The 24,423-nt window shown below is 48.1% G+C and overlaps 3 protein-coding genes across 3 annotated transcripts; all 3 read right to left on the reverse strand.

The window, feature by feature from the left end:
* Window positions 1–830: 830 nt before the first annotated feature.
* Window positions 831–1,595, reverse strand: LOC149526093 (olfactory receptor 52N2-like). Its single transcript, XM_089771786.1, has one exon. It carries the CDS (start codon window positions 1,593–1,595, stop codon window positions 831–833), a length of 765 nt encoding a protein of 254 aa, XP_089627912.1.
* Window positions 1,596–7,148: 5,553 nt separating this feature from the next.
* Window positions 7,149–8,096, reverse strand: LOC142827846 (olfactory receptor 52R1-like). Its single transcript, XM_075923963.2, has one exon. The coding sequence runs from the start codon at window positions 8,094–8,096 to the stop codon at window positions 7,149–7,151; it is 948 nt and encodes a 315-aa protein (XP_075780078.2).
* A 13,528-nt stretch (window positions 8,097–21,624) lies between these two features.
* LOC142827849 (olfactory receptor 52R1-like) lies at window positions 21,625–22,572 on the reverse strand. The gene has a single exon (XM_075923969.2). The coding sequence runs from the start codon at window positions 22,570–22,572 to the stop codon at window positions 21,625–21,627; it is 948 nt and encodes a 315-aa protein (XP_075780084.2).
* Between the last annotated feature and the right edge of the window lie 1,851 nt (window positions 22,573–24,423).

The raw sequence follows: 24,423 nt of genomic DNA on the forward strand, positions 1-24,423 counted from the left end.
CTTGTCAGTCGGTGACAGCTCCTGTCACAACCCTAGTTCTGAAGGAGCCCAGCTGCAGGGGATGAAGGTGGCGATGACCCATGGAATGGTGGAGGATGGGACAGAGAGAAGCAGGTGAGATTGTTGGGGCTTTGGACAGTGAGGACAGAGGTGGAGGTGTGCGGAATGAAATGGGAAAGGAAGGGGAGTTGGGGCAGAGGGCGAAGCTTTGAGGGAATAGGCAGAGAGAACACTGGGGCTCAGAGGTGCAGTTATCAGAACACTGGAAATGAGGAAAACCCTACGAGTTAAGGAGAGGTACCCAGATCAGTTCACCCGCTCGTCTCACGGACAGAGCGCAGGAAGATCGGGACAGGGTTTACTGACTCTCCGATGGCCTGGTAAGAGATTCAGGGCAGAGCGCCCAGCAGCATGTTACCAGCCTGCTCTGCACAGACGTTGGTCTGTGGGGGTTTGTGGGGGGATTTTTTGTTTCGGAAGAAGCAAGCAAATACCATGGCGCCATTGCATACTTCCTCCATGGGTTTTTTTTTTTTTGGAAGAGGCTTTTCTAGTATTTACCCCCATCTACACAAAGTCAAATTTGAGAAAAAAAACCCGATTTCAAGAGACTCTTTATTCCTCTTACAATGAGGTTTACAAGGTTTTTCGAAAGAGGGTTTTTTTTCTGAAATTTGACCCCACGTAGACAGGGGTAAATACTAGGAAAGCCTCTTCCAAACAAAACAGACCCAAAGGAAGTATGCAAACATGCCGCGGTATTGGCGTGCTTCTCTCGAACCAAAAAAATAATGTAGACATACCCTGAACCAGAGCACGAGGGGAAAACCTCATGTGCCCTTATGAATAAACAGCTTCAGTAGCCTGTCCCGGATCTGTTTGGTCATCACCCCGTAAATGAAAGGGTTTAGCATGGGAGGCATCAAGGAGTACACATTGTTAATGAGAACTTGGAAGGGGTGAGGCTTCTTCTTGTCAAATCGGGCCGTGAGGGAGAAGAAGAAACTTGGGATGTAAAACACTAAAATAGAACAAAGGTGAGAGGTGCAGGTCCCAAACGTCTTGAGCCGGGCATCCTTTGTGGGCAGTCTGAAGATGGCCCTGAGGATCTGAATATAGGACACAACAATAAAAATCACATCCAGTCCATTAAGACAGAAAAGTACAAAGAGGCCGTAGTGACTACTGGCGCTGAAATCACCACAGGCCAGCCCCACCACGGCCATGTGCACACAATAAGGCAGGGGGACCATGTTTGATCTACAATATGACCACTGCCTTGCTAAGAGGACACAGGGCAGTACGATGAAGCCAGCACGAAGCACCACGGCCAGGCAGATGTTGCTCACCACTGGGTTTGTCAAGATGGTGGAATGTCGCAGGGGATGGCAGATGGCCACATAGCGATCCACAGCCATGGCTACGAAGATCCCAGAGTCTATTGCTAAGAAACAGTGAAAGAAAAACATCTGGGTGAGGCAGCCATTGAAATTGATCTCCCTGGAATTGAACCAGAAGACGCTCAGCATTTTGGGCACAATGGAGGTAGACAGGATCAGGTCGGTGATGGCCAACACGCAAAGGAAATAGTACATGGGCACATGAAGGCTTGATTCCGTCTTCACAATGAAGAGGATGGTGAAGTTCCCCAAGAGGGCCATGATGTACATGATGCAGAAGGGGATGGAGATCCAGACATGGGCCGTCTCCAGGCCAGGAATGCCCTGCAGGATGAAGATGGAGGGGTTGGTGAAATAACTTATGTTGGATTCTGACATGGGGTCAAGTAGAATGGGTCCAACTCTGGGGTAGAACAATGACTCCTATATCTGCCGTCCGTTCTCCTAACTTCTTGATGCTCTTGTTCTAGGGGTCTAGGATGATGGTCGCAGGACAAATGCCTGGAAGGAGAGACAGTATTCATATCAGACAGTACTTTCATGACTAGTAAACAGTTTCATGTTGGAAAGAGTTTGTTCTGTTCACACACTGAAATGTAACATTTTCTTTATTCAGATTAATGTTTCATGAATGGCTGGGCTTTCCAATATGAATTCCATAATTCTTGGAACTCTGCTCAAGAATGTGTCATGGTCTGGGAAACTTTAATAGACATTAACAGGAAGAAAAAATGAGTCGGGGCGCTTTTTACTCATCTGTGCTCTTTAAGGAGTTGAAAGTCAGGCCGTTGGGAGTCTCCCATTCTCCTGCTTGCTGAAACTGTGAAAGTGCGTGTGTGTGTGGGGGGGGGGGGGGGGGGAGGAACAGCCTTTGCCAAGACCTTTCTAATGTTACGTCTATGTTCTCTAGAGCTCCCAGTTCACTAAGATGTTGTGGTCTGGGAAAGTTTAACAGGCACAAGTTGTAATAAATAAGTGGGCCCTTGTTACCCATTTCTGGTCCTTAATGCAGTGAACGTCAAGCCAGCAATTCTGTGCTGTAGGCAATCCCCCATTCACCTGGTTCCTCAAAATTTCAGAGTGGAAAAAAAAATCCCAAACCTTTGCCAAGACCTGTGCTAGAGGGAACCATCCCAGTGAAAACAGCCCTCAGTGAAAAGCCCGGGGGGTGATAGCTACCAACTGCACAGAACCTCCTGCTCAGTCATAGCCGTGGCCAAAAGCAGGACAATCGTAGGATGCCAAAGGAATGGGATGACAAGGATGTTGTTTTGGACTTGTGCTCATGTAACCCGCACATCTAGAGTGCTTCACTCACCAATGCAGTGGTACCTAGACCACAGCAACAGCTAAGATCGAGAAACCTCTACAGCACGGGCTGGGAGCCTGCTGGCTTTTAGGTCAGAGGGTAGAGCCAATAATCAGCTTCAGAGGTCCCAAGTTCAAATCCACCAGCTGGTGGTTACATGCAGGTGGCATCTCGAAAGGGCACGGCTGATATAAACGGGGCTTCTGGGAAAGGCTACTGGTACAGGAGGAGGCTGCCCTTTGTGGATAGACTGAAATGTCAGGACTGTTTAATTTAGGGAGGAGATAAATATGGGAGTGATGATAGAGGAGAGGGTGATAATAGAGGAAAACTTCTCAACCAGTGATATCTATAGACATGAAGTGCTTTAAACATTTTGGGTGCGTCTAGACTGGCATGATTTTGCGCAGATACTTTCAACGGAAAAGTTTTTCTGTTAAAGGTATTTGCGCAAGAGCGCATCTATACTGGCAGGTGCCTTTGCGCAAAAGATTTGCTTTTGCGCAAAAGCATCCGTGCCAGTGTAGACGCTTCCTTGCGCAAGAAAGCTCCGATGGCCATTTTAGCTGTCGGGCTTTCTTGCGCAAGAAATTAACTTGGCTGTCTACACTGGCCCTCTTGCGCAAGGATACAAGTAAGCCTGATTTCATCCTTGAATCAGAGCACACATTTGGCTGATCTAGGGAACCAACAGACTTTGGTTTCTCTTATTTTATTGACTAGGGGACACGTTCCAATTAAAACATAAATTATACATTATTAGTGGGGTGTACATTACATGGGCTAAGTGCCATTGTGAATAGATCATTTTCAGTGCACAGGGCTGTATCTACTGGTGTTCTCCTGAGATCCTTTCTAGGATTGAAACTAATTTTTTCATCAAAGATCTGAGAGCAAATCATTGCAGATACAAGACTGGCAGGGTGATTACAAGCAGGATAGCCCAACTATGGGATGGTTTCCCTCTGCTCCCATTGAATGCTCTGTTCCCTTGAGACTTTCATCCTCCTTAAGAGCACTGGGGCTCTCAGACTGGAGGTGGGACAGTACTACAGTGTCCCGGAAAGTCTCATCAACATAGCTCTCTACCTCCCTTAGCTCCTCCAGTTCAGCCACCCTGGCCTCAAAAGCCTGAACTCGGTCTCCGAGGGTCAGGAGCTCCTTGCAATGGGTGCACACATACGCCACCCACCCACAGGGCAGGTAATCATACATGTTACACTCGACGCAATAAACAGGATAGCCCCCACTCTGCTGCTGGGCTTCTGTCTCCATTTTTCTAATGAATAAGTTTAAGTAAAACTGGTAAAAATTAAGTAAAAATTAATGGGTAGCAGGTTTAAAACTAATAAAAGAAAGTTTTTCTTCACACAGCGTGTAGTCAACCTGTGGAACTCCTTGCCAGAGGAGGCTGTAAAGGCTAGGAATATGGTAGAGTTTAAAGAGAAGCTGGATAATTTCATGGAGGTTAGGTCCATAAAAGGCTATTAGCCAGGGGATAAAATGGTGTCCCTGGCCTCTGTTTGTCAGAGGCTGGAGAGGGATGGCAGGAGACAAATAGCTTGATCATTGTCTTTGGTCCACCCTCTCCGGGGCACCTGGTGCTGGCCACTGTCAGTAGACAGGATACTGGGCTAGATGGACCTTTGGTCTGACCCAGTACAGCCGTTCTTATGTTCTTATGAGGCGCAGGCAGCCCATGTAAACAAAATGTATTTATACCTCCAGAGGCACAGTTATCCTCACACCAGAGGGAATGCAGGCCCATCCCACAGACGGGGGCACTGGGTTCTGGAAGGCACAAGATTGTAATTCAGGTAAGGGGAGCAATAAATGACAAATAGGGGAGGCTAAATAGCAAAGAATACAAATGGGAAGTTGTCAGCACTGTATTTAGTGCTCACCAGGACAGCAGGTTTTCTCCCAACATCCCCTCCCTGGGAGGTGTCATGTTGGTGAAACAAACCCAGTTTTGGACAGCGCTGAGTACTAAGGTGCAGAGAAATGGGAAACGATCCAGGAGCAAATGTGAAAGATGCTCCAAGGGGTGAAACTCAAGTCAGCTGAGCCAGTGACAGGAACTGGGAGAGTTTAGTTCGGTAAGGAGGAGACTGAGAGCATGACAGGGGGTTTTACACCCTTCAGCAGGTGGCATGAGAAAACTGGAGGGAAGCGGGTGTCTCTTGCTGCAGAGGGCAGGGCAAGAGGCATCGGGAGCAAACTGCAGCACGGCAGAGTCAGCTTAAATTTCCGGGAAAACTTCCTCCTGGTGAGAACAGCGAGATCATGGAACAGACGCCCCTGGGGCCATGGAAGATCCATCACTGGAAGTTTCAAAAGGAGGGTGGAGAGCCAGGTGCTTTGCTCTGGCACCTCCTGGCTTTCCAAGAGATCCAAGTCAGGAAACAGCCACCCTGTTAGCAGCCAAAACCCCGAGATGTGAGGGGAGGAGGTGACAGTGTCTGGGCATCAACACACAGCTGGCCCCCGAGGGCTTTATTCAATTCTTTCTCCAAGTGGAGTTTTCCCACCCTGGAGTCTGAGCAACCCGTGGGCCACAGCCTCAGAGTTTTGCTTTGTCCATCTGCTACCCCCTTCCCTCCTGCCGGATCCTCTGGGCCACAGAAATGCACCAACACAGAGCTGGGGGGATCAGCCACGGGGCAGATACAGGAGAAAGGATGGATCGGGCCCCGGGAGGTTTAGGGTCTGGACAGTGCAAAGGAGAATGAGAAACCTACTGCCTCTCCCAGCACACCCACAATGCACCAGGGGATCGAGGAGGAGAGCTCCCCAGCAGCGAATGGTACCTGTCAGTCCTGGGTGGGAAGCGTCTTCCCTGGGAATCTCTCAGGTAGCCGTGTCCCTCGTCTCTCTCACCACAGCCTCTGCAGCAACATCCCAAGCTAAGAGCTGACACTGGGACTGCACCATTTATAAGGCAGGTCTGTGCCGTCCCAGTGGGCATCACACAGCACCTGCGGAGAAGTGACATGTGGGTGTGAACAGGCTGGAGGCTGGAGACTCTCAGGGCAGTGACTCTGTTCCAAGCCTGATTCTGGGCGCTTTACCCAGGCTTGGCAGTAAACAGCAATTAAGGGACATTCCCAGCGGGAGGTGAGACGATTCCGAGTCTCTGCTGCGTCACAAGGGAATGGGCTGCTCTGTGTGTCTGTGCACATTTTTAAATTATAGTTGATTAGTTAAAAAATAAAAGCTAGAGAAATGCCTGGGTCACCATGGACCTCGGAGGGCTGGGCAGACCGTACGGAGACAGATCTGCAGACACACGGCTGAGCGGAGACACAAACACTTTCCACAGGCACTCAAGGCTATTCCTAAGGGATCTGAAATCAGTAGTTCTCGTTTATCATCACACTGTGCAGCACCTTTCATTGGCGTGTCTTCAAAACAGCTGGCAAAATAAAGTCAAGATGAACATACATTCGTTATAAGTTATAGCCATAGGTAAACTGAGGCAAAGAGTGATTGTCTTGGTTAACGTCACACAGAGAATGACAAACTGACCTCAGGAGTCCTGACTCTGCTCTCTCTCAGTAATTGTACGTCTGGCGGGAGAGAGATGGACGCGTGGTCAGGCAGGGCCTGCCCGTGGTGCAGGTCTGACAGGATTCCCGGGTGCTACCTACAATGTGATCACCACGGAGCCCTCTGGCCTGTGCTGGCAGCCTGGCCTGGGAACGTCCCTCCCCTCTGTCGGACGGGCCATTGGCGTTCCCACAGACAGCCGCTGCCTCAGCCTGCGCTGGGTCCTGCCTGACAGACACATTCAGAGAAAAGGGCTCAGAAATGAGGCCCTGGATCGGGGCCCTTCCACGGTCCCTCTCCCCACCCCCCGAGGGGCCAGGCGTGTGATCACTCCTCTCCGGCAGGGCTGTCCCACAGGTGCCTCTCAGTAGCGTTGCCAGGTGTCTGGTATTCACCCGGACAGTCCAGTATTTTCGCCTCCTGTCCGGTAATAAAATGTAGAAAATATCGGACACCTCGTAACCCTACGACACACTCAGCAACTGGGTGCAGCCCCCAACCCTTTGCTCTCGGACCCCAGAGAAGCTGTATTCTGGCTCAATCAAGAAAACAAAATGGCCACCAGCAAAAAGCCTAAAGACCTGAGCAAGGGGAAGCCATGCCGTCCCTGGGTCTTAGTGCTCAACCTTTCCCCTCTTGCTATCCCTGTTCTTGCACACACTTAAAGCTGTTTTAATGCTGTTTTATTTTTTATTTTTACCCAGCTCTATGGTTCTATGATTCTATGAATAAGTCACACACAGGCCGATTCCCTAATTTGTTACAATGAGAAGGAAATATCAGGAAAGGAGTGAATTGCTCTCTGACTAGCCAGTAAGTCATTTAGGGAAGAGGGCCCAGCACACTGTCATGGAGCTCTGCCTGAGAGCCAGAGAAGCAGGAGAAAACATTTATTTCCCTTTCAGAGTAAAAAGCCCGAGCAGCCTGTCCCGGATCTGTTTGGTCCTCACTCCGTAGATGATGGGGTTGAGCATGGGGGGCACCAGGAGGTAAATGTTGGCAAAGAGAATGTGGAGATGCAGGGGCATTTTGAGGCCGAACCGGGTCATGAGAGAGGAGAAGAGATTTGGAGTGTAAAATGTTAAGATGACACAGAGGTGGGAGATGCAGGTCCCAAAAGTCTTGAGCCGGGCGTCCTTTGTGGGGAGGCGGAAGATGGCTCTGAGGATCTGGGTGTAGGAAATGACAATAAAAATCACATACAAACCACAGAAACAGAATAGCAAAAAGAGGCCGTAGTAACTACTGATGTGGATGTCAGAGCAGGCCAGCTTCACCACAGGCATGTGCTCACAGTGCGTGTAGGGGATGATGTTGGTTCTACAATACGGCCACTGCCTCGCCAGGATGGGAAAGGGCAGTACAAGTATGGCACCTTGCAGCACCGCAGCCAGGCAGATCTTGGCCACCACGGGGTTATTCAGGATGGTGGAATGTCTCAGGGGATGGCAGATGGCCACGTAGCGATCCAAAGCCATGGCCACCAATATCCCAGACTCAATCGCCGAGAAGGAATGAACAAAATACAACTGGGTGAGGCAGGCACTGAAATCGATCTCTTTGGAATTGAACCAGAAATTGCTCAGTATTGTGGGTAGTGTAGACGTGGACAGGACCAAGTCTGTGATGGCCAGCATGCAGAGGAAATAGTACATGGGCTCATGGAGGCTTGGCTCCATCTTCACGATGAACAGGATGGTGAAGTTCCCCAAGATGGTTATGATGTACATGATGAAGAAGGGGATTGAGATCCAGGCATGAGCGGCCTCCAGGCCAGGAATGCCTTGCAGGATGAAGGTGGAGGGGTTGGTAAAGTAAGTTGTGTTGTAATCTGACATGGAGTGACGGAGAACGTGTCCAACACTAAGGCAGAAGGCTGTCTACTGTATGTACCTTACGATCCCCTTTATGTGGCCAGGATCAATGGAGGAACAATGGTCACCGTACAAATGCCTGAAAGAGAGAGAACGTTAGTATATGGCACAGTATGCACTGATGGAGACTATTTTTATGGTGAAGCAGATCGGTTGCTCTTCACACACTGAAACACCCTCCCCCCCAACATTTTCTTTATTCAGAGAAATGAAATATGAACAAAATACCCTAGCAGTGGCAATACCGTATTTTACGGTGCTCCCTGTGTCAGTCATGTCTACATCTCTTGCTGTGGTAAATCCTAAAAGAGAACAGCAGGAAACACACCTCAGGGAGAACACCAGGGTCTCACTGCTATCAGCACCATGGAAACCCCAGTTCATTCCCAGCACTGGCGGAAGGAAAGCTCATGTTTGGATGCCAGAGGAATGGGATAGACAATCGCCTCGTCAGACATGTGCTCAGTTATGTTGACCTCATCTCTGTGGAGGATACAGCAGACAGAAAGGGGTGTTTCAAGACAAACCATGAAAATGTGGGAAGCAGCTCTGTATGGACTGTTTGAACAGTAGGTGAAGAAAGAAGAAGGGGAAGATGATTGAGGAAAGGAAAGGAAAGAATAGAACTGATTGCATTCCAGTGGGCAAAGAAAGAAAAGTTTCCAACCCGTAATATCCATACATCAGCACAACTAAATGGGGGAAAATGTTAGACGGAAAAATGAGAATGGAAACTTGTTAATGTTACAGAAAAAGTAAACAATCTCAAGACATGGTTTAGTTCTTTGTTATACAGTGGCACCTTTGGGTTGGGAGCAACAGAAACTATGTCTAGACTGCAGGATTCTTTCAGAAGAAGCTTTTCCAGAAGAGATCTTCTGGAAAAACTTCTTCAGAAAGAGCACGTCTATACTGCCAAAGGAGACTGAAAAAGCGATCTCCTTTTTTGAAAGATAGCATCCACACTGAATGGACAGTAACTCGCATGTAAACTGTGATTTCTATGGATGGAGTAGCCACCAGAGAAACTGAGCATTTTCCTTATTTCTCTACTTTCGAAAGAACTCCTTCTTCCCTGGCCACACATGTCATTTCCTAAAAGAGCTCTTTCGCAAAAAAGCTTCTTTCTCCTAGAATGAGGATTACCAATGTCAGAAAAAACCCTTTGTTCTTTCTGAAGAATGCAATTGCAGTGTGGACGTAATTGAAGTTTTTCAGAACAATGGCTGTTTTTCTGGAAAAGTCTCTGTGGTGTAGACATACCCAGAGTTTCAAAGTGTACAATCAATCACACATCTCATTCAGAACCAAAAGTGCTCCTTTGGGCATCATCAGAGCCAAAAACAAACAATAAAAAAGGCAAATATGGGGCAAGTTTCTTTTAAACATAAAATACTAAAAGTAAAGGCAAAGTTTGACCAAAGAAATCTTAGGGGAAAATGGAAAACCTGGGTATGGGATTAATTCAAAAATAAGTCTTAGGAAGGAAAAATCACTTGCACACTGTCATAATCAGGAGTGCTGACCAGCACCTGGTGATTGAGGAATTAACTCTGTCCCTAGCCGGGTATCTGGTCAACCAATAATAATGCAGGTAGGAATTTCAAACTGGGACAAAGGAATCTTTATCTTTTCCTTTTTTGTCTGAAAAGCAGAGTGCTTTTTTCCAAGACTGAAGGAGATGGGAAGACCATCTCTCCCCAAGAATAGACTTCTTATGGTGTGTATGTAGGGCAAAGTTTAGTAGTTTTCCTGGTTTGGGAATTTGGAACTAATGTCTGAGCTGGTGAAGTGTTTCGTCTTTCTTTGAAATTAAGTTTTAACCAAGGGGTTCCCTGAGAATCATTATCTGTTGGTGGTGCTTCCCATCTAGCCACTTTACTATGCTTGTCAAGTATCAGAGGGGTAGCCGTGTTTGTCTGAATCTGCAAAAGCGATGAGGAGTCCTGTGGCACCTTATAGACTAACTGAAGTGTAGGAGCATAAGATTTCGTAGATTTGTTTTGATAATAAGTTTCTTTAATTTTTTTTAAATTTAATTAACGGATACTGATTGATTGTTGTGTCCTGGAAGGTCTGTCTGTGGGTCTCCTGTTTTTCCTAAATCCAAGCAAAACTGAGTTTGGGGCAGGGGAGAGTTTTACCTCAGGGAGGAGGTTTCACAAGTGATCTCTTCCTTGGTTTTAGTAGGGTGGTGGCAGCAGATTTCCCAAAATCCGGGTATTAGGATTTGGGGGGAAGTTTTTGTACCAAAGCCCGTAGACACAAGATTTTGGGGTGCTCTTGGGATCAATTCTAGGTTTGATGCTCTTCAATATTCACATCAAAGGTCTGGAAGCAACGAGAGAATCACAGCACATAAAACACTGGCAGGATGATAACAAGGAGGAGACCCAGGTAGCCACATGGCTTCTGTTGGACTCATGCAAACAAAATGTATTTGTACAGCCAAATGGAAAGTTATCTCCTCACCACAGGGAATGCAGGACCAATCCACAGATGGGGGCACTGGGTTCTGGAAGGCAGATTTTGTAATTCAGGTGAGGGGAGCAATAGATGACAAGCAGGGGAGGCAAAAGAGCAATTCATACAAATAGGAAATGATGACAATGAATGAACGTGAATGAATGAACGTGAAAACAGCTTGGGAATTTCTGTGTTTGGCAGAGCAAAAAGTCACAGAAAGTGACTATCGAGGATATTCAGAAGGATTTCCAGTGCAGTGCTGTGGCCCAAAGGGGCAGCTTTGGTCCTTAGATGCAAAAACAAGGCAGTGGGGACTTGGGTCCCAGGCTGGATTTCTGCCCTGGGCCTTGGTGAAACTGTCTGTTGAAAATTGTTGAAACATTGGAACGCATGCACAAAACAGCCACAAAACTGACTGGCAGCTGGAAAAAACGCTGGAGAGCGAGAGACTTAAGGTGCTTCATTGATTCACTTTATATAGTAGTAACCGGCTCTGTCACCTAGCGGGGAAAGGCAGAGCAAGGCTGTCAAAGCTGAAGCCAGACAAATTGCAGTAAAAAATAAGGTCTAAATATTTAGCACGGAGGGCGATTAACCACCGGGGTAACTGCGGAGGGAAGGGTGGGGTTCTACAGCTCCCAGTCTCTGCAGATGCAGCCTGGCTGCTTTGCTGGGCGAGGAACTGGAGGGCTGTCTGCACTTGAAATGCTACAGCAGGGCTGCCTGAGTACATCAGCGTGTACCGCTCACCCGGACGGCAGGTGTTCTCCCATCACAGGTACATCCCCTCCCCTGAGATGGTAGCTAGGTCAATTAATTCAGCAATTGGCCTCCGGCTGTATACAGGTGGGTTAGGCTGATAGAGATTCATTGCTCAGTGATATGAGGTGTCCTTGCTTTTTGAAGAGTAGTTGCAATGTTAGAGGTGCAGCAGGCTAGCGTCACTAGGTGTTAGTGCGGCTGTACCAGTTGCGGTGCTGAGCCCTGTTTTGGACACTGCTGGGTAGGAAGGTGCAGAGAGACTGGAAAGGAGCCAGAGGTGAATGAGAAAGGGGCAGAACTCGAGCCGCCTGTGCCAGCGATGGGAACCGGGCGAGTTTAGTTGGGTAAAGAGGAGACTGAGGGCACATGACAGGGGGTTTCACACCCTTGAGGAGGTGGCACGAGGGAGGAAAGCTGGTGTCTCTTGCTGCAGAGGGCAGGGCAAGAGGAGCAAACTGCAGCATGGCAGAGTCAGATTAAACCTTGGGGAAAACTTCCTCCCGGTGAGAACAGAGAGATCATGGAACAGACGCCCCTGGGGGCCAGGAAAGCTCCTTCGCTGGAAGTTTCAAAAAGAGGGTGAAGAGTCATCTGTGTGGCTCAAATGTAACAGCCTGTGTTATACTTGGGTTCCCACTGGATGATCTTATTGTGCTTTCTCACATGTATATCTCCTGTCTCCCACAATAGGCAAAAAAGGAAAAAATTCAATTACATTGAAAATGTGACTATATAAAGCTTACATGTTTTCTAAAAAAACCTAATTTGTCCTGTGGAACTCCATGCCATAGTATTAATTGGTGCACAGAGTTTAGCTAAATGGGGTTCCCAAATGGATTGGCCATCGTAGCTGCTGCCAGTAGCATCACAATGAGTGCAGATTATCTGGCACTTTCAGATAGGTCTCATTTCAGATGCTAATCGGTTTGACGGTTGTTAAGCATTTAGACTGATGTTTCCCCCAGGGATGCCTGCTGCTGAGTGAATTGGTGTTGGAAAGTTTCAGATGTGAGCTTTCAGCCAGGTTCTCTAAAAGGACAGGAGAGCAGAGGCCAGGCCCACCTTGAAAATTGTTTAAAACTTTCACAGTGAGGGGCTCTGGTACCTCCTGGCTTCCCAAGAGATCCAAGTCAGGAAACAGCCACCCTGTTAGCAGCCAGAGCCCTGAGATGTGAGGGGAGGAGGTGACAGTGTCTGGGCATCAACACACAGCTGGCCCCCGAGGGCTTTATTCAATTCTTTCTCCAAGTGGAGTTTTCCCACCCTGGAGTCTGAGCAACCCGTGGGCCACAGCCTCAGAGTTTTGCTTTGTCCATCTGCTACCCCCTTCCCTCCTGCCGGATCCTCTGGGCCACAGAAATGCACCAACACAGAGCTGGGGGGATCAGCCACGGGGCAGGTACAGGAGAAAGGATGGATCGGGCCCCAGGAGGTTTAGGGTCTGGACAGTGCAAAGGAGAATGAGAAACCTACTGCCTCTCCCAGCACACCCACAATGCACCAGGGGATCGAGGAGGAGAGCTCCCCAGCAGCGAATGGTACCTGTCAGTCCTGGGCGGGAAGCGTCTTCCCTGGGAATCTCTCAGGAAGCCGTGTCCCTCGTCTCTCTCACTGCACCCTCTGCAGCAACATCCCAAGCTAAGAGCTGACACTGGGACTGCACCATTTATAAGGCAGGTCTGTGCCGTCCCAGTGGACATCGCTCATCACCTGCGGAGAAGTGACATGTGGGTGTGAACAGGCTGGAGGCTGGAGACTCTCAGGGCAGTGACTCTGTTCCAAGCCTGATTCTGGGCGCTTTACCCAGGCTTGGCAGTAAACAGCAATTAAGGGACATTCCCAGCGGGAGATGAGACGATTCCGAGTCTCTGCTGCGTCACAAGGGAATGGGCTGCTCTGTGTGTCTGTGCACATTTTTAAATTATAGTTGATTAGTTAAAAAAATAAAAGCTAGGGAAATGCCTGGGTCACCATGGACCTCGGAGGGCTGGGCAGACCGTACGGAGACAGATCTGCAGACACACGGCTGAGCGGAGACACAAACACTTTCCACAGGCACTCAAGGCTATTCCTAAGGGATCTGAAATCAGTAGTTCTCGTTTATCATCACACTGTGCAGCACCTTTCATTGGCGTGTCTTCAAAACAGCTGGCAAAATAAAGTCAAGATGAACATACATTCGTTATAAGTTATAGCCATGGGTAAACTGAGGCAAAGAGTGATTGTCTTGGTTAAGGTCACACAGAGAATGACAAACTGACCTCAGGAGTCCTGACTCTGCTCTCTCTCAGTAACTGAACGTCTGGCGGGAGAGAGATGGACGCGTGGTCGGGAAGGGCCTGCCCGTGGTGCAGGTCTGACAGGATTCCCGGGTGCTACCTACAATGTGGTCACCACGGAGCCCTCTGGCCTGTGCTGGCAGCCTGGCCTGGGAACGTCCCTCCCCTCTGTCGGACGGGCCATTGGCGTTCCCACAGACAGCCGCTGCCTCAGCCTGCACTGGGTCCTGCCTGACAGACACATTCAGACAAAAGGGCTCAGAAATCAGGCCCTGGATCGGGGCCCTTCCACCGTCCCTCTCCCCACCCCCCGAGGGGCCAGGCGTGTGATCACTCCTCTCCGGCAGGGCTGTCCCACAGGTGCCTCTCAGTAGCGTTGCCAGGTGTCTGGTATTCACCCGGACAGTCCAGTATTTTCGCCTCCTGTCCGGTAATAAAATGTAGAAAATATCGGACACCTCGTAACCCTACGACACACTCAGCAACTGGGCGCAGCCCCCAACCCTTTGCTCTCGGACCCCAGAGAAGCTGCATTCTGGCTCAATCAAGAAAACAAAATGGCCACCAGCAAAAAGCCTAAAGACCTGAGCAAGGGGAAGCCAGGCCGTCCCTGGGTCTTAGTGCTCAACCTTTCCCCTCTTGCTATCCCTGTTCTTGCACACACTTCAAGCTGTTTTAATGCTGTTTTATTTTTTATTTTTATTTGCTTAACTGTATGGGTCCCTTTTTTTGCTCAACAAATTTGTTCTCCTCCCCTTTTTTTCCCCCCCGACAGAATTTTTTTCTCTGTTTTTTTTTTTTTTTGAGTGGGGATCTTGGTATTTTTGCTTAAACCATCTGACAACCCTACCTCTCGGAGTCAGAGCCAGGGGTTGGAGGCCTGGCTGCACAGAGGCCGCATCAGCCGTTTTGTCCTGGGCAACCTCTGTTGAGTGACCAGTGAGGCGACATTGCAGCTCCCCCGCCATCCCCCGATTTCCTTCCCTGCCCCCTCAGACACAAAGCCCTGTACTACGGGGATGTCTTCGGCCTGGGCTGAGCTGGGAGGAGTCATGGCAGCCGGACACAGCCCAGCAGCAGAGTCCAGCTGGGGCAGGGCTGCAGCCACAGAGCCGAAGGGCCAAAGAAGCCGCCCAGGAGCCGGAGGAAGCACAGCAGGGAGAAAAGCAGGGGTGGAGCAGCCTGGAGCTGGGTGGAGCAGGGGGAGACTGGGAGGGGATCGTAACCCCACCTGGGGAGGGGCTGCCACTGGGGAGAAGGGTCCTGCCACCCACAGCAGGTGTCTGACCTGCAGCGTCTCTGCAGCAGTCAGGCCCTGAGGGAGAGTCCAGGGACCTACCAGGAGCAGACTGTGACCTGCCCTGACACCCCAGAGACGCTGTGTGTGAGTCCCCATGGCACAGAGCGGAGTGAGGTGTCTTCTAGCCACTTTTCCTTATTCTTTTGCTTTTTTAAATTGGTTGATCTTTAATAAATTGTTTTTGCTTGAACTGAATGTAATGATCAATGGGTCTGGGAACTGTCCAGTGAGAAGAGAGCTTCCCAAGGTGGGACACCAGCCCCTGCCATAGGTGATGGCCACAAGGTTAGGGGTTGAGCTCCCAGGAATCCTGGGCCCAGACATGCCGGAGTTAGGAGGGCTCTGCCCCACAGGAGACTGGAAGGGGATCCTTGAGGTCGGGGAGGCCTCTGGGTAAGGGAAGTGGGGGCAGGGACTCCGACCCTGTCACTCACCCATTTTACTGGGGTTGTGTACGAACCAGGAAAGTTCCCCACAATAGCGGGACCCTTCCCCCACTTACATAAGGGTGGCAAGGAATTCTTCCCCTTGGTAAGTGGGGAATCCAGCCCAAACATACACTCAAGTTCTGTAGTCACTCCCCAGCCAGATTAGCATCATCTTCCCCTCGCCCACTTCCTCCCCGGCTCTTGGGAGGTACCTGGATCCCTAGGAGGTCCTCTGCTTCCACTGGGCTGAATGCCAGAGGCAGTCCCAGTGAGAACTCACTGCCAAGTTGTCTAGGCCCCATTATTTTGTACACACATTCGGGATGATGTTTTCTGATGTGCGTTGCTTTGCGTTCATCAGTATTGGGTTTCATCTGTCGCTTTGTTGTGAGGTCCTTTTGAAACTCTTCACTCTGCTTTGGACTAAACTTTCTGGAGCAGTACGGTATCATTTTAAAATGTGTCCACCTCAGTGTGAACCCCTTTCTAGAGTTCATTTATGAATAGGTTGATACTTTCTAGACTGAAGTGCCTTTGGTGAGGGACCTTGTCAAAGGCTTTCTGGAAATCTAAGAAAACTAGACCCACTGGATCCCCTTGTCCAAATATTTGTTGACAGTCTCCCCTCGAGAATGTTAGTAGATTGGTCTGGTATAATTTCCTTTTTCAAAAACCATGTTGACTCTTTCCCTAACAAAGTATGTTCATTTTTGTGTCTGACAATTCACTTCTTTAGTATGATTCGTACTAGACTGAAGAGCTTTTGGTGAAGGGCTTTATCAAAGGCTTTCTGGAAATCTAAGAAAACTATATCCACTGGACCCCCTCATCCAAATATTTGTTCACTGCCTTCCCCCAAGAATTTTAGTAGATTGGTCTGACATATTGACTCTTTCCCTAACAAAGTATGTTCATTTTTGTGTCTGAAAATTCATTTCTTTAGTATAATTTCAATCAGTGTGACTGTTCTTGATGTTAGACGTACTAGCCAGTAATTGCCAGGATCACCTGTACAGCCCTTTTTAAACATGGTCATCACATTGGTTGTCCTCCAGTCGTACAGCAGAGAAGCTGATTCAGAGGACAGGTTATAAACCACAGTTAGAAATTCTGCAGTTTCCATCTCACTTTAAGTGGTGGGCACACGAGTCCTTACTGCAAAGGACAGAATGCTGCCCGCATTCTTCACCAAGTATTGTGAACTAGATTGTCCCTGCCCCTCTGCATAAGTCGGAGGCCACTCCAGCTCACTACATAGCTGGGAGTCACTCACAGTTAGAGAACAGGCAGGCAGCCCAAAACCTGTGACTACGGGCAGCCGTCTGAGCAAAGCATTAGCCAGTGAGGGTCTCTAGCCTGCAAGAAGAGAAAAAGTCTCTGAGTATGAGCCCTTTGTCAGGAATGAGCAGCGGTCAGTTATGAGCCCCAGAACTCCAGTCGGGGCAGGCAGTAAATTCTGTATGGCTGAGGTTGACTGGAGCTAGTTGTGGAACTATTTGACCATGTGTTTGTTGGCTGCAAGTGTGACCCTTTGACTGTGTGTCTGTTTGAAAAGTGTGAATTGGGGGGCTTTGTTCCAGATAGGCCTTGAGTGTTGAATAGAGGGAAGGCTTTGAGCTGGTCCAACTGCTTTGAGCCAGCAGCCTTATAAAAACAAACAAACAAACAAAAACCCACAGCCAGTTGTCAACTGCCGGGCAAAACGAGGGAGTTTGCCTGGACATTGTGCCTCGGAGATGAGGGAGTTCACACTGAGTTTCTGTGCCTTTCACATTTCCGTGAGCAGTAAATACAACATCCGAAGAGGATCGTAGAAGGACGACAATATGGATAGTGAGCAATCAGCTGTTGTGACGTACACAAGACATGCAATGTTTTCATTTTTTCTCAGGGGATAGAAGTGAATTTACCTGTAGAAAGTGCAAGTTGGTCTCCATATTATAGAAGAGACATTAAAAGGACGAAAGGTCCAATTTCTACCATGTCTTGCACCAATTTCTACCATGTCGAGCTAGAATTTAGATGGTGATGGAGTGTCTGCTGAGGCTGATCAAGTCACGGGACGGCTTCCTCTTACTACTTCTCCATCTGGGCACCAATGATACTGTCAAGAATGTCCCATAGGAAGTCACTGCAGACTCTGTAGTTCTGGGAAGAAGGATAAATGAGTGTGAGGGACAAGTCATGTCCATATCCATCCTCTCTGTTGAAGGAAATGGCCCACTAAATATCAACAAATTGTGAAGGTAAATGTGTGAGAGAGGGCTGTTAGAGAAGAAAGAGGCAATCCAGGAGCAGATGGGATAAACTAATTTTTTTATTGCCGATAATTGTTTCCCTACGGCTTGTAACATAATGTTTTTAGTGAGCTCTAATTTGTCACTAGTTATATTTCTTATTTATTTTAGTATGTTAATGTATATGTTTATTATTACTTTTTGAAATGTTTAGATAGTAATGTTACTATTTATGCAATGAATATTAATAGGCTGGTCATTAATATTATTATACCTGCCGCTAGTTATTATTTATAAATGTTTAATTAAATTCACATTTAAAAATATTATAAACTTTTTAAAGTTTGCAGGTTACAGTGATAACAAAGAATGTGACCCTGAAAATATTTTTATAGAGCAAGTGAGATGACAAAACAGAGAAGACACTGTTCAGTGCAACCATCTTTGCAGGCTTCAAGATCAGAGGGAAAAAGCTTATTTATACATCAGAATGGATGATACCTGCCTTGGTCTGACCCTTTATTTATCCTTCCAGACTTCACAAACAAAGGCAGAAAACATGCTCAAAGGACATTACTGCACGAGCCCCAGGCATTGGAAAAACAAATGCCCGAACCGACTGCCCCTGCAGTGGTCAACCCCCAATTTTCAGAATTTTCCGGGCTTTCAAAACCCATTGGCTGTGTCTACATTGGCACCCTTTTCCGGAAAAGGGATACTAATGAGATCAGTTGGAATTGCAAATTCCGCGGGGATTTAAATTTTCCCCGTGGCATTTGCATGAACATGGCTACCGCTTTTTTCCGGCTCGGGGCTTTGCCAGAGAAAAGCGCCAGTCTAGACGGGATCTTTCGGAAAATAAAGCCTTTTCTGGAAGATCCCTTATTCCTACTTAAAATCAGGAATAAGGGATCTTCCGGAAAAGGCTTTATTTTCCGAAAGATCCCGTCTAGACTGGCGCTTTTCTCTGGCAAAGCCCCAAGCCGGAAAAAAGCGGTAACCATGTTCATGCAAATGCCATGGGGAAAATTTAAATCCCTGCGGAATTTGCAATTCCGACTGGTCTCATTAGCATCCCTTTTCCGGAAAAGGGTGCCAATGCAGACACAGCCATTGTGTTTTCCAAGCCCATCCAACCCTGTTGCGCCAGGTCAGTCTTGTTAGGCCAGTTTTAGGGAGTGTAACATCATCTCTGCCCCGCTTGTATCCTTAGATCAAACTGGTCCTTATGTTTCTTGTCTTATAAATGTCTCCAAGGTTAAATGTTTAGTAGAAACAGGCACCAGCCGCTCCACTTTGCAGGCACAAGAATTTCCTAATATTCCAAAGTCTTCTGAATCCATTAATGCAGTGGGTATCTCTAACCAAGTTGTTCCCCATCCAGTTTCCCAATCCCTCTGCCTTACCATTGGGTTCCATATCCGATCAACAAGCCTTCCTTTTAAGCCCTTCCTCTCCTTTTAATCTGTTAGGACAGGACTTGCTTTGTAAATTGAGCTGTACTATGTACTGTAATCTGGATAGGGTCTTCCTCGAAGTACACCAAGAGAATGAGCTGTTTGCCTGGCAGCTCTTACTGAGGCTTCTGAGGACTCTGCCCCATCTGCTTTGCCTTCTGATCAGCAGCAGAAACTCTTGGCATTAGTAATGTCTTGCCTGTGGTCTCTGCATTCCAACGAGGTCGGCCTCATTCAGTCAGCCCTTCCTGTTAGGATTACGTTGATCCCCACTAAGCCTTTGCCTAGAGTTCCTCAGTATCTGCTTCGACCTGAAGCTGAGCAAGGGATTCAGCCGGTAGTCACCTCCCTCTTACAGCAAGGTATCATTGTTCCAGCCAAGGCTATGTCTACACTGGTGGGTTTTTGCACCAGAAATATGCAAATGAGGCTAAGCGTGGAATATCGCCGAGCCTCATTTGCATACCTAGTGAGCTGCCATTTTTGCAGAAGAGGCTCTTTTTCCAGAAGGAGCGTCTACACTGCCCCTTCTTGCGCAAGAAAACCCCTCTTGCGCAATGCCGTTATTCCTGAAAATAATTGGTGTAGCAGCATTGCGCAAGAGGGTTTTCTTGTGCAAGAAGGGGCAGTGTAGACAGCTCCTTCTGGCGCAAGAGCCTCTCCTGCAAAAATGGCGGTTCATTAGGTATGCAAATGAGGCTCGGCGATATTCCACGCTTAGCCTCATTTGCATATTTCTGGTGCAAAAACCCACCAGAGTAGACATAGCCCAAGAGTCCCTGCAAAACCCCCATTCTTCTTGTTGGAAGTCAGGAGAAACAGATGAGTGGAGATTTCTGCAAGACCTGAGAGCTGTTAATGCCGCTATTCTCCCTTCTTTTCCTGTTGTCCCTAACCCTGTTACTATTTCGTCTTGTATCCCACCCACAGTTACTTATTTCACCGTCATTGATCTTTGCTCTGCATTCTTTTCTATTCCCATCCACCCTGATAGTCGATTTCTTTTTGCCTTTCCTTATCAAAGCTTGCAGTATACTTGGACCAGGATCCCACAAGGTTACACTGAAAGCCCTTCTCTTTTTTCATAAATCCTCAAAAGGGACTTGGAGGATATCCAGTTCCCTGATGGGTCGACCTTGGTCCAATCTATTGATGACCTGCGTCTTCGTTCTCCTTCTCGAAAAGCGGGTAAAAAAGACTCTCTCATCCTGCTAACTTCTTTGGCGCAGAAAGGCCATAAAGCCTGCAAGGCCAAATTACAACTCTGCCAGCCCCGTGTTCACTACGTAGGACATGACATTTCGGCTCAGGAGGGGAATCTTTCTTCCAAAAGGGTTGAAGCAATCCTTAAGATTCCCAGGCCTCCCACAGTACCTCAAATGCTCCCCATCTTGGGCATGACTGGCTACTGTAGGCAATGGATTTTGGGGTATGCATCTATTGTAAAGCCACTACAGCTGCTGGCTCGTCCAGATATCCCTGAACCCTTGTCATGGACCTCTGAGGCCAAAAGAGCTTTCACTGCTGTTAAGGGGGCCCTGGCTCAGGCTCCCGCCTTGGGTCTCCCTGATCACAGCAAGCCTTTCACTCTCTTTTGTCACAAGCAGGAAGGAATCGCTCAAGGGCTGCTTACTCAGACTCATGGGGATAAGCAGCGTCCAGTTGCCTATTTCAGCTCTCCGCTTGACCCTGTAGCAATAGGCCTGCCTCCTTGTTTGCGTGCTGTCGCTGCTGCTGCCCTTCTAGTTCAAAACTCTTCTTCGATCATCTTGGGGTCTCCCCTTGCTGTAGCTGTTCCCCACTTGCTTGCTACTCTTCTATTATGCACTAAAACTCAGCATTTATCCCCTGCAAGGCCCTTTATTCGGCTCTGGTGAGGCCACATCTAGAGTATTGTGTCCAGTTCTGGGCCCCCCTCTACAAAAAGGATGTGGATGCATTGGAGAGGGTCCCGCGGAGGGCAACAAAAATTATTAGGGGGCTGGAGCACATGGCTTATGAGGAGAGGCTGAGGGATTTGGGTCTATTTAGTCTGCAAAAGCGAAGAGTGAGGGGGGATTTGATAGCAGCCATCAATTTCCTGAAGGGAGGTTCCAGAGGATGGAGAGAGGCTGTTCTCAGGGGTGGCAGGTGGCAGAACAAGGAGCAATGGTCTCAAGTTGCAGTGCAGGAGGTCTAGGTTGGATATTAGGAAAAACTATTTCACTGGGAGGGTGGGGAAGCACTGGGATGGGTTCCCTAAGGAAGTAGTGGAGTCTCCATCTCTAGAGATTTTTAAGTCTTGGCTTGACAAAGCCCTGGCCGGGTTGAATTAGTTGGGATTGGTCCTGCCTAGAGCAGGAGGCTGGACTTGACAACCTTCTGAGGTCTCTTCCAGTTCTATGATTCTATGATTCTATGAATAAGTCACACACAGGCCGATTCCCTAATTTGTTACAATGAGAAGGAAATATCAGGAAAGGAGTGAATTGCTCTCTGACTAGCCAGTAAGTCATTTAGGGAAGAGGGCCAAGCACACTGTCATGGAGCTCTGCCTGAGAGCCAGAGAAGCACGAGAAAACATTTATTTCCCTTTCAGAGTAAAAAGCCTGAGCAGCCTGTCCCGGATCTGTTTGGTCCTCACTCCGTAGATGATGGGGTTGAGCATGGGGGGCACCAGGAGGTAAATGTTGGCAAAGAGAATGTGGAGATGCAGGGGCATTTTGAGGCCGAACCTGGTCATGAGAGAGGAGAAGAGATTTGGAGTGTAAAATGTTAAGATGACACAGAGGTGGGCGATGCAGGTCCCAAAAGTCTTGAGCCGGGCGTCCTTTGTGGGGAGGCGGAAGATGGCCCTGAGGATCTGGGTGTAGGAAATGACAATAAAAATCACATACAGACCACAGAAACAGAATAGCACAAAGAGGCCGTAGTAACTACTGATGTGGATGTCAGAGCAGGCCAGCTTCACCACAGGCATGTGCTCACAGTGCGTGTAGGGGATGATGTTGGTTCTACAATATGGCCACTGCCTCGCCAGGATGGGAAAGGGCAGTACAAGTATGGCACCTTGCAGCACCGCAGCCAGGCAGATCTTGGCCACCACGGGGTTATTCAGGATGGTGGAATGTCTCAGGGGATGGCAGATGGCCACGTAGCGATCCAAAGCCATGGCCATCAATATCCCAGACTCAATCGCCGAGAAGGAATGAACAAAATACAACTGGGTGAGGCAGGCACTGAAATCGATCTCTTTGGAATTGAACCAGAAATTGCTCAGTATTGTGGGTAGTGTAGACGTGGACAGGACCAAGTCTGTGATGGCCAGCATGCAGAGGAAATAGTACATGGGCTCATGGAGGCTTGGCTCCATCTTCACGATGAACAGGATGGTGAAGTTCCCCAAGATGGTTATGATGTACATGATGCAGAAGGGGATGGAGATCCATGCATGAGCGGCTTCCAGGCCAGGAATGCCTTGCAGGATGAAGGTGGAGGGGTTGGTAAAATAGGTTGTGTTGTAATCTGACATGGAGTGACGGAGAACGTGTCCAACACTGAGGCAGAAGGCTGTCTACTGTATGTACCTTACGATCCCCTTTATGTGGCCAGGATCAATGGAGGAACAATGGTCACAGTACAAATGCCTGAAAGAGAGAGAACGTTAGTATATGGCACAGTATGCACTGATGGAGACTATTTTTATGGTGAAGCAGATCGGTTGCTCTTCACACACTGAAACACCCTCCCCCCCAACATTTTCTTTATTCAGAGAAATGAAATATGAACAAAATACCCTAGCAGTGGCAATACCGTATTTTACGGTGCTCCCTGTGTCAGTCATGTCTACGTCTCTTGCTGTGGTTAATCCTAAAAGAGAACAGCAGGAAGCACACCTCAGGGAGAACACCAGGTTCTCACTGCTATCAGTACCATGGAAACCCCAGTTCATTCCCAGCACTGGCAGAAGGAAATCTCATGTTTGGATGCCAGAGGAATGGGATGGACAATCACCCCGTCAGACATGTGCTCAGTTGTGTTGACCTCATCTCTGTGGAGGATACAGCAGATAGAAAGGGGTGTTTCAAGACAAACCATGCAAATGTGGGAAGCAGCTCTGTATGGACTGTTTGAACAGTAGGTGAACAAAGAAGAAGGGGGAGATGATGGAGGAAAGTAAATTAAAGAATAGAACTGATTGCATTCCAGTGGACAACGAAAGAAGAGTTTCCAACCCGTAATATCCATACATTAGCACAACTAAATGGGGGGAAATGTTAGCCGGAAAAATGAGAATGGAAATTGGATGTTTTTCTAGCATGCGTATAGTAGGCATATAAATAGCCATAGTTCAACAGTCCAAAAAGTGCTTAAAAGCACATACGGGTTTTACTGTGCCAGGAAAACGGGTGTGCCTGGAAGGGGACTGCTGCTCATAAACAGGGCTCGACAATCTATGTAATCTACTCACCCGTGGCAAGTAGATTACATCCCGGAAGAGCCAGGTTCAGGCAATCTGTGCATGCGCAGAACGATCTGTGCCTGTGCAGCACACCAGACAGCGTGGCTGGCGAGCCCTGCTCATAAATCCAAACAGAAGCAATCACCAAATCAACTAGTCATGCAAACTGCCAGAACTCAGTGAATGTTGAACACGGCTGAACCAAGTTGAGCCAGAATCATAGAACCATGGAACAGTGGAACTGGACGGGACCAAGAGAGGTCATCAAGTCCAGTCCCCTACCCTCATGGCAGGACCATGCACTGAGTAGATCCGGGCTCCTCAACACACAGTCTGGTTTGAGTTTACGCAGGCCTCAACACACGGCTCATGGGTGGGAGCCAAATCAAAAAAGAAGTCGGTATAATTGTCTTCCGTTGAGATGCGTTTTAGTAGTTAAATTCCTGGCCTGTCATTGCTCATTGAAAGTGCTGTCATATGGGTGGAACTCGGGTAGCTATTGCCTTTTATTAATATCAGCAGAACTGATTCAAATGGGCACTGTGTGTCGTGCAGTCTTGCCATAGTCTTTGTATTCATGCTCCTCAGTGTGAAAGAAGCTATTTGCATATATTTGCATATATATTTATATGTACATGCAACCACATCTAAGCTGCGGCCCTCAGCATATGCTGGGAGTATCATTGTGGCATCCGGAGCTTCCAAAGTTAAGTAGCCCTGGTCGAGATCATCCCAGACAGGTGTCTGTCCAACCTGCTCTTGAATATTTCCAGTAATGGAGATTCCACAACCTCCCTAGGAATCTTATTCCAGTGTTTCACCACCCTGACAGGAAGGAAGTATTTCCTAATCTCCAACCTGAACCTCCCTTGCCGCCTTTTGATCCCATTGCTTAAAATAGGATGAATCTGCAGTAGGATT

This window comes from Pelodiscus sinensis, chromosome 1 (assembly GCF_052426305.1).
Source record: "Pelodiscus sinensis isolate ZL-2025 chromosome 1, ASM5242630v1, whole genome shotgun sequence".
NCBI lineage: Eukaryota > Metazoa > Chordata > Testudines > Trionychidae > Pelodiscus > Pelodiscus sinensis.

Excerpts from the sequence above, each read along its gene's own strand:
- LOC149526093 (XM_089771786.1), bottom strand. The coding sequence starts at position 1,595 with ATGTACTATTTCCTTTGCGTGTTGGCCATCACCGACCTGATCCTGTCT.
- LOC142827849 (XM_075923969.2), bottom strand. The coding sequence starts at position 22,572 with ATGTCAGATTACAACACAACCTATTTTACCAACCCCTCCACCTTCATC.
- LOC142827846 (XM_075923963.2), bottom strand. The coding sequence starts at position 8,096 with ATGTCAGATTACAACACAACTTACTTTACCAACCCCTCCACCTTCATC.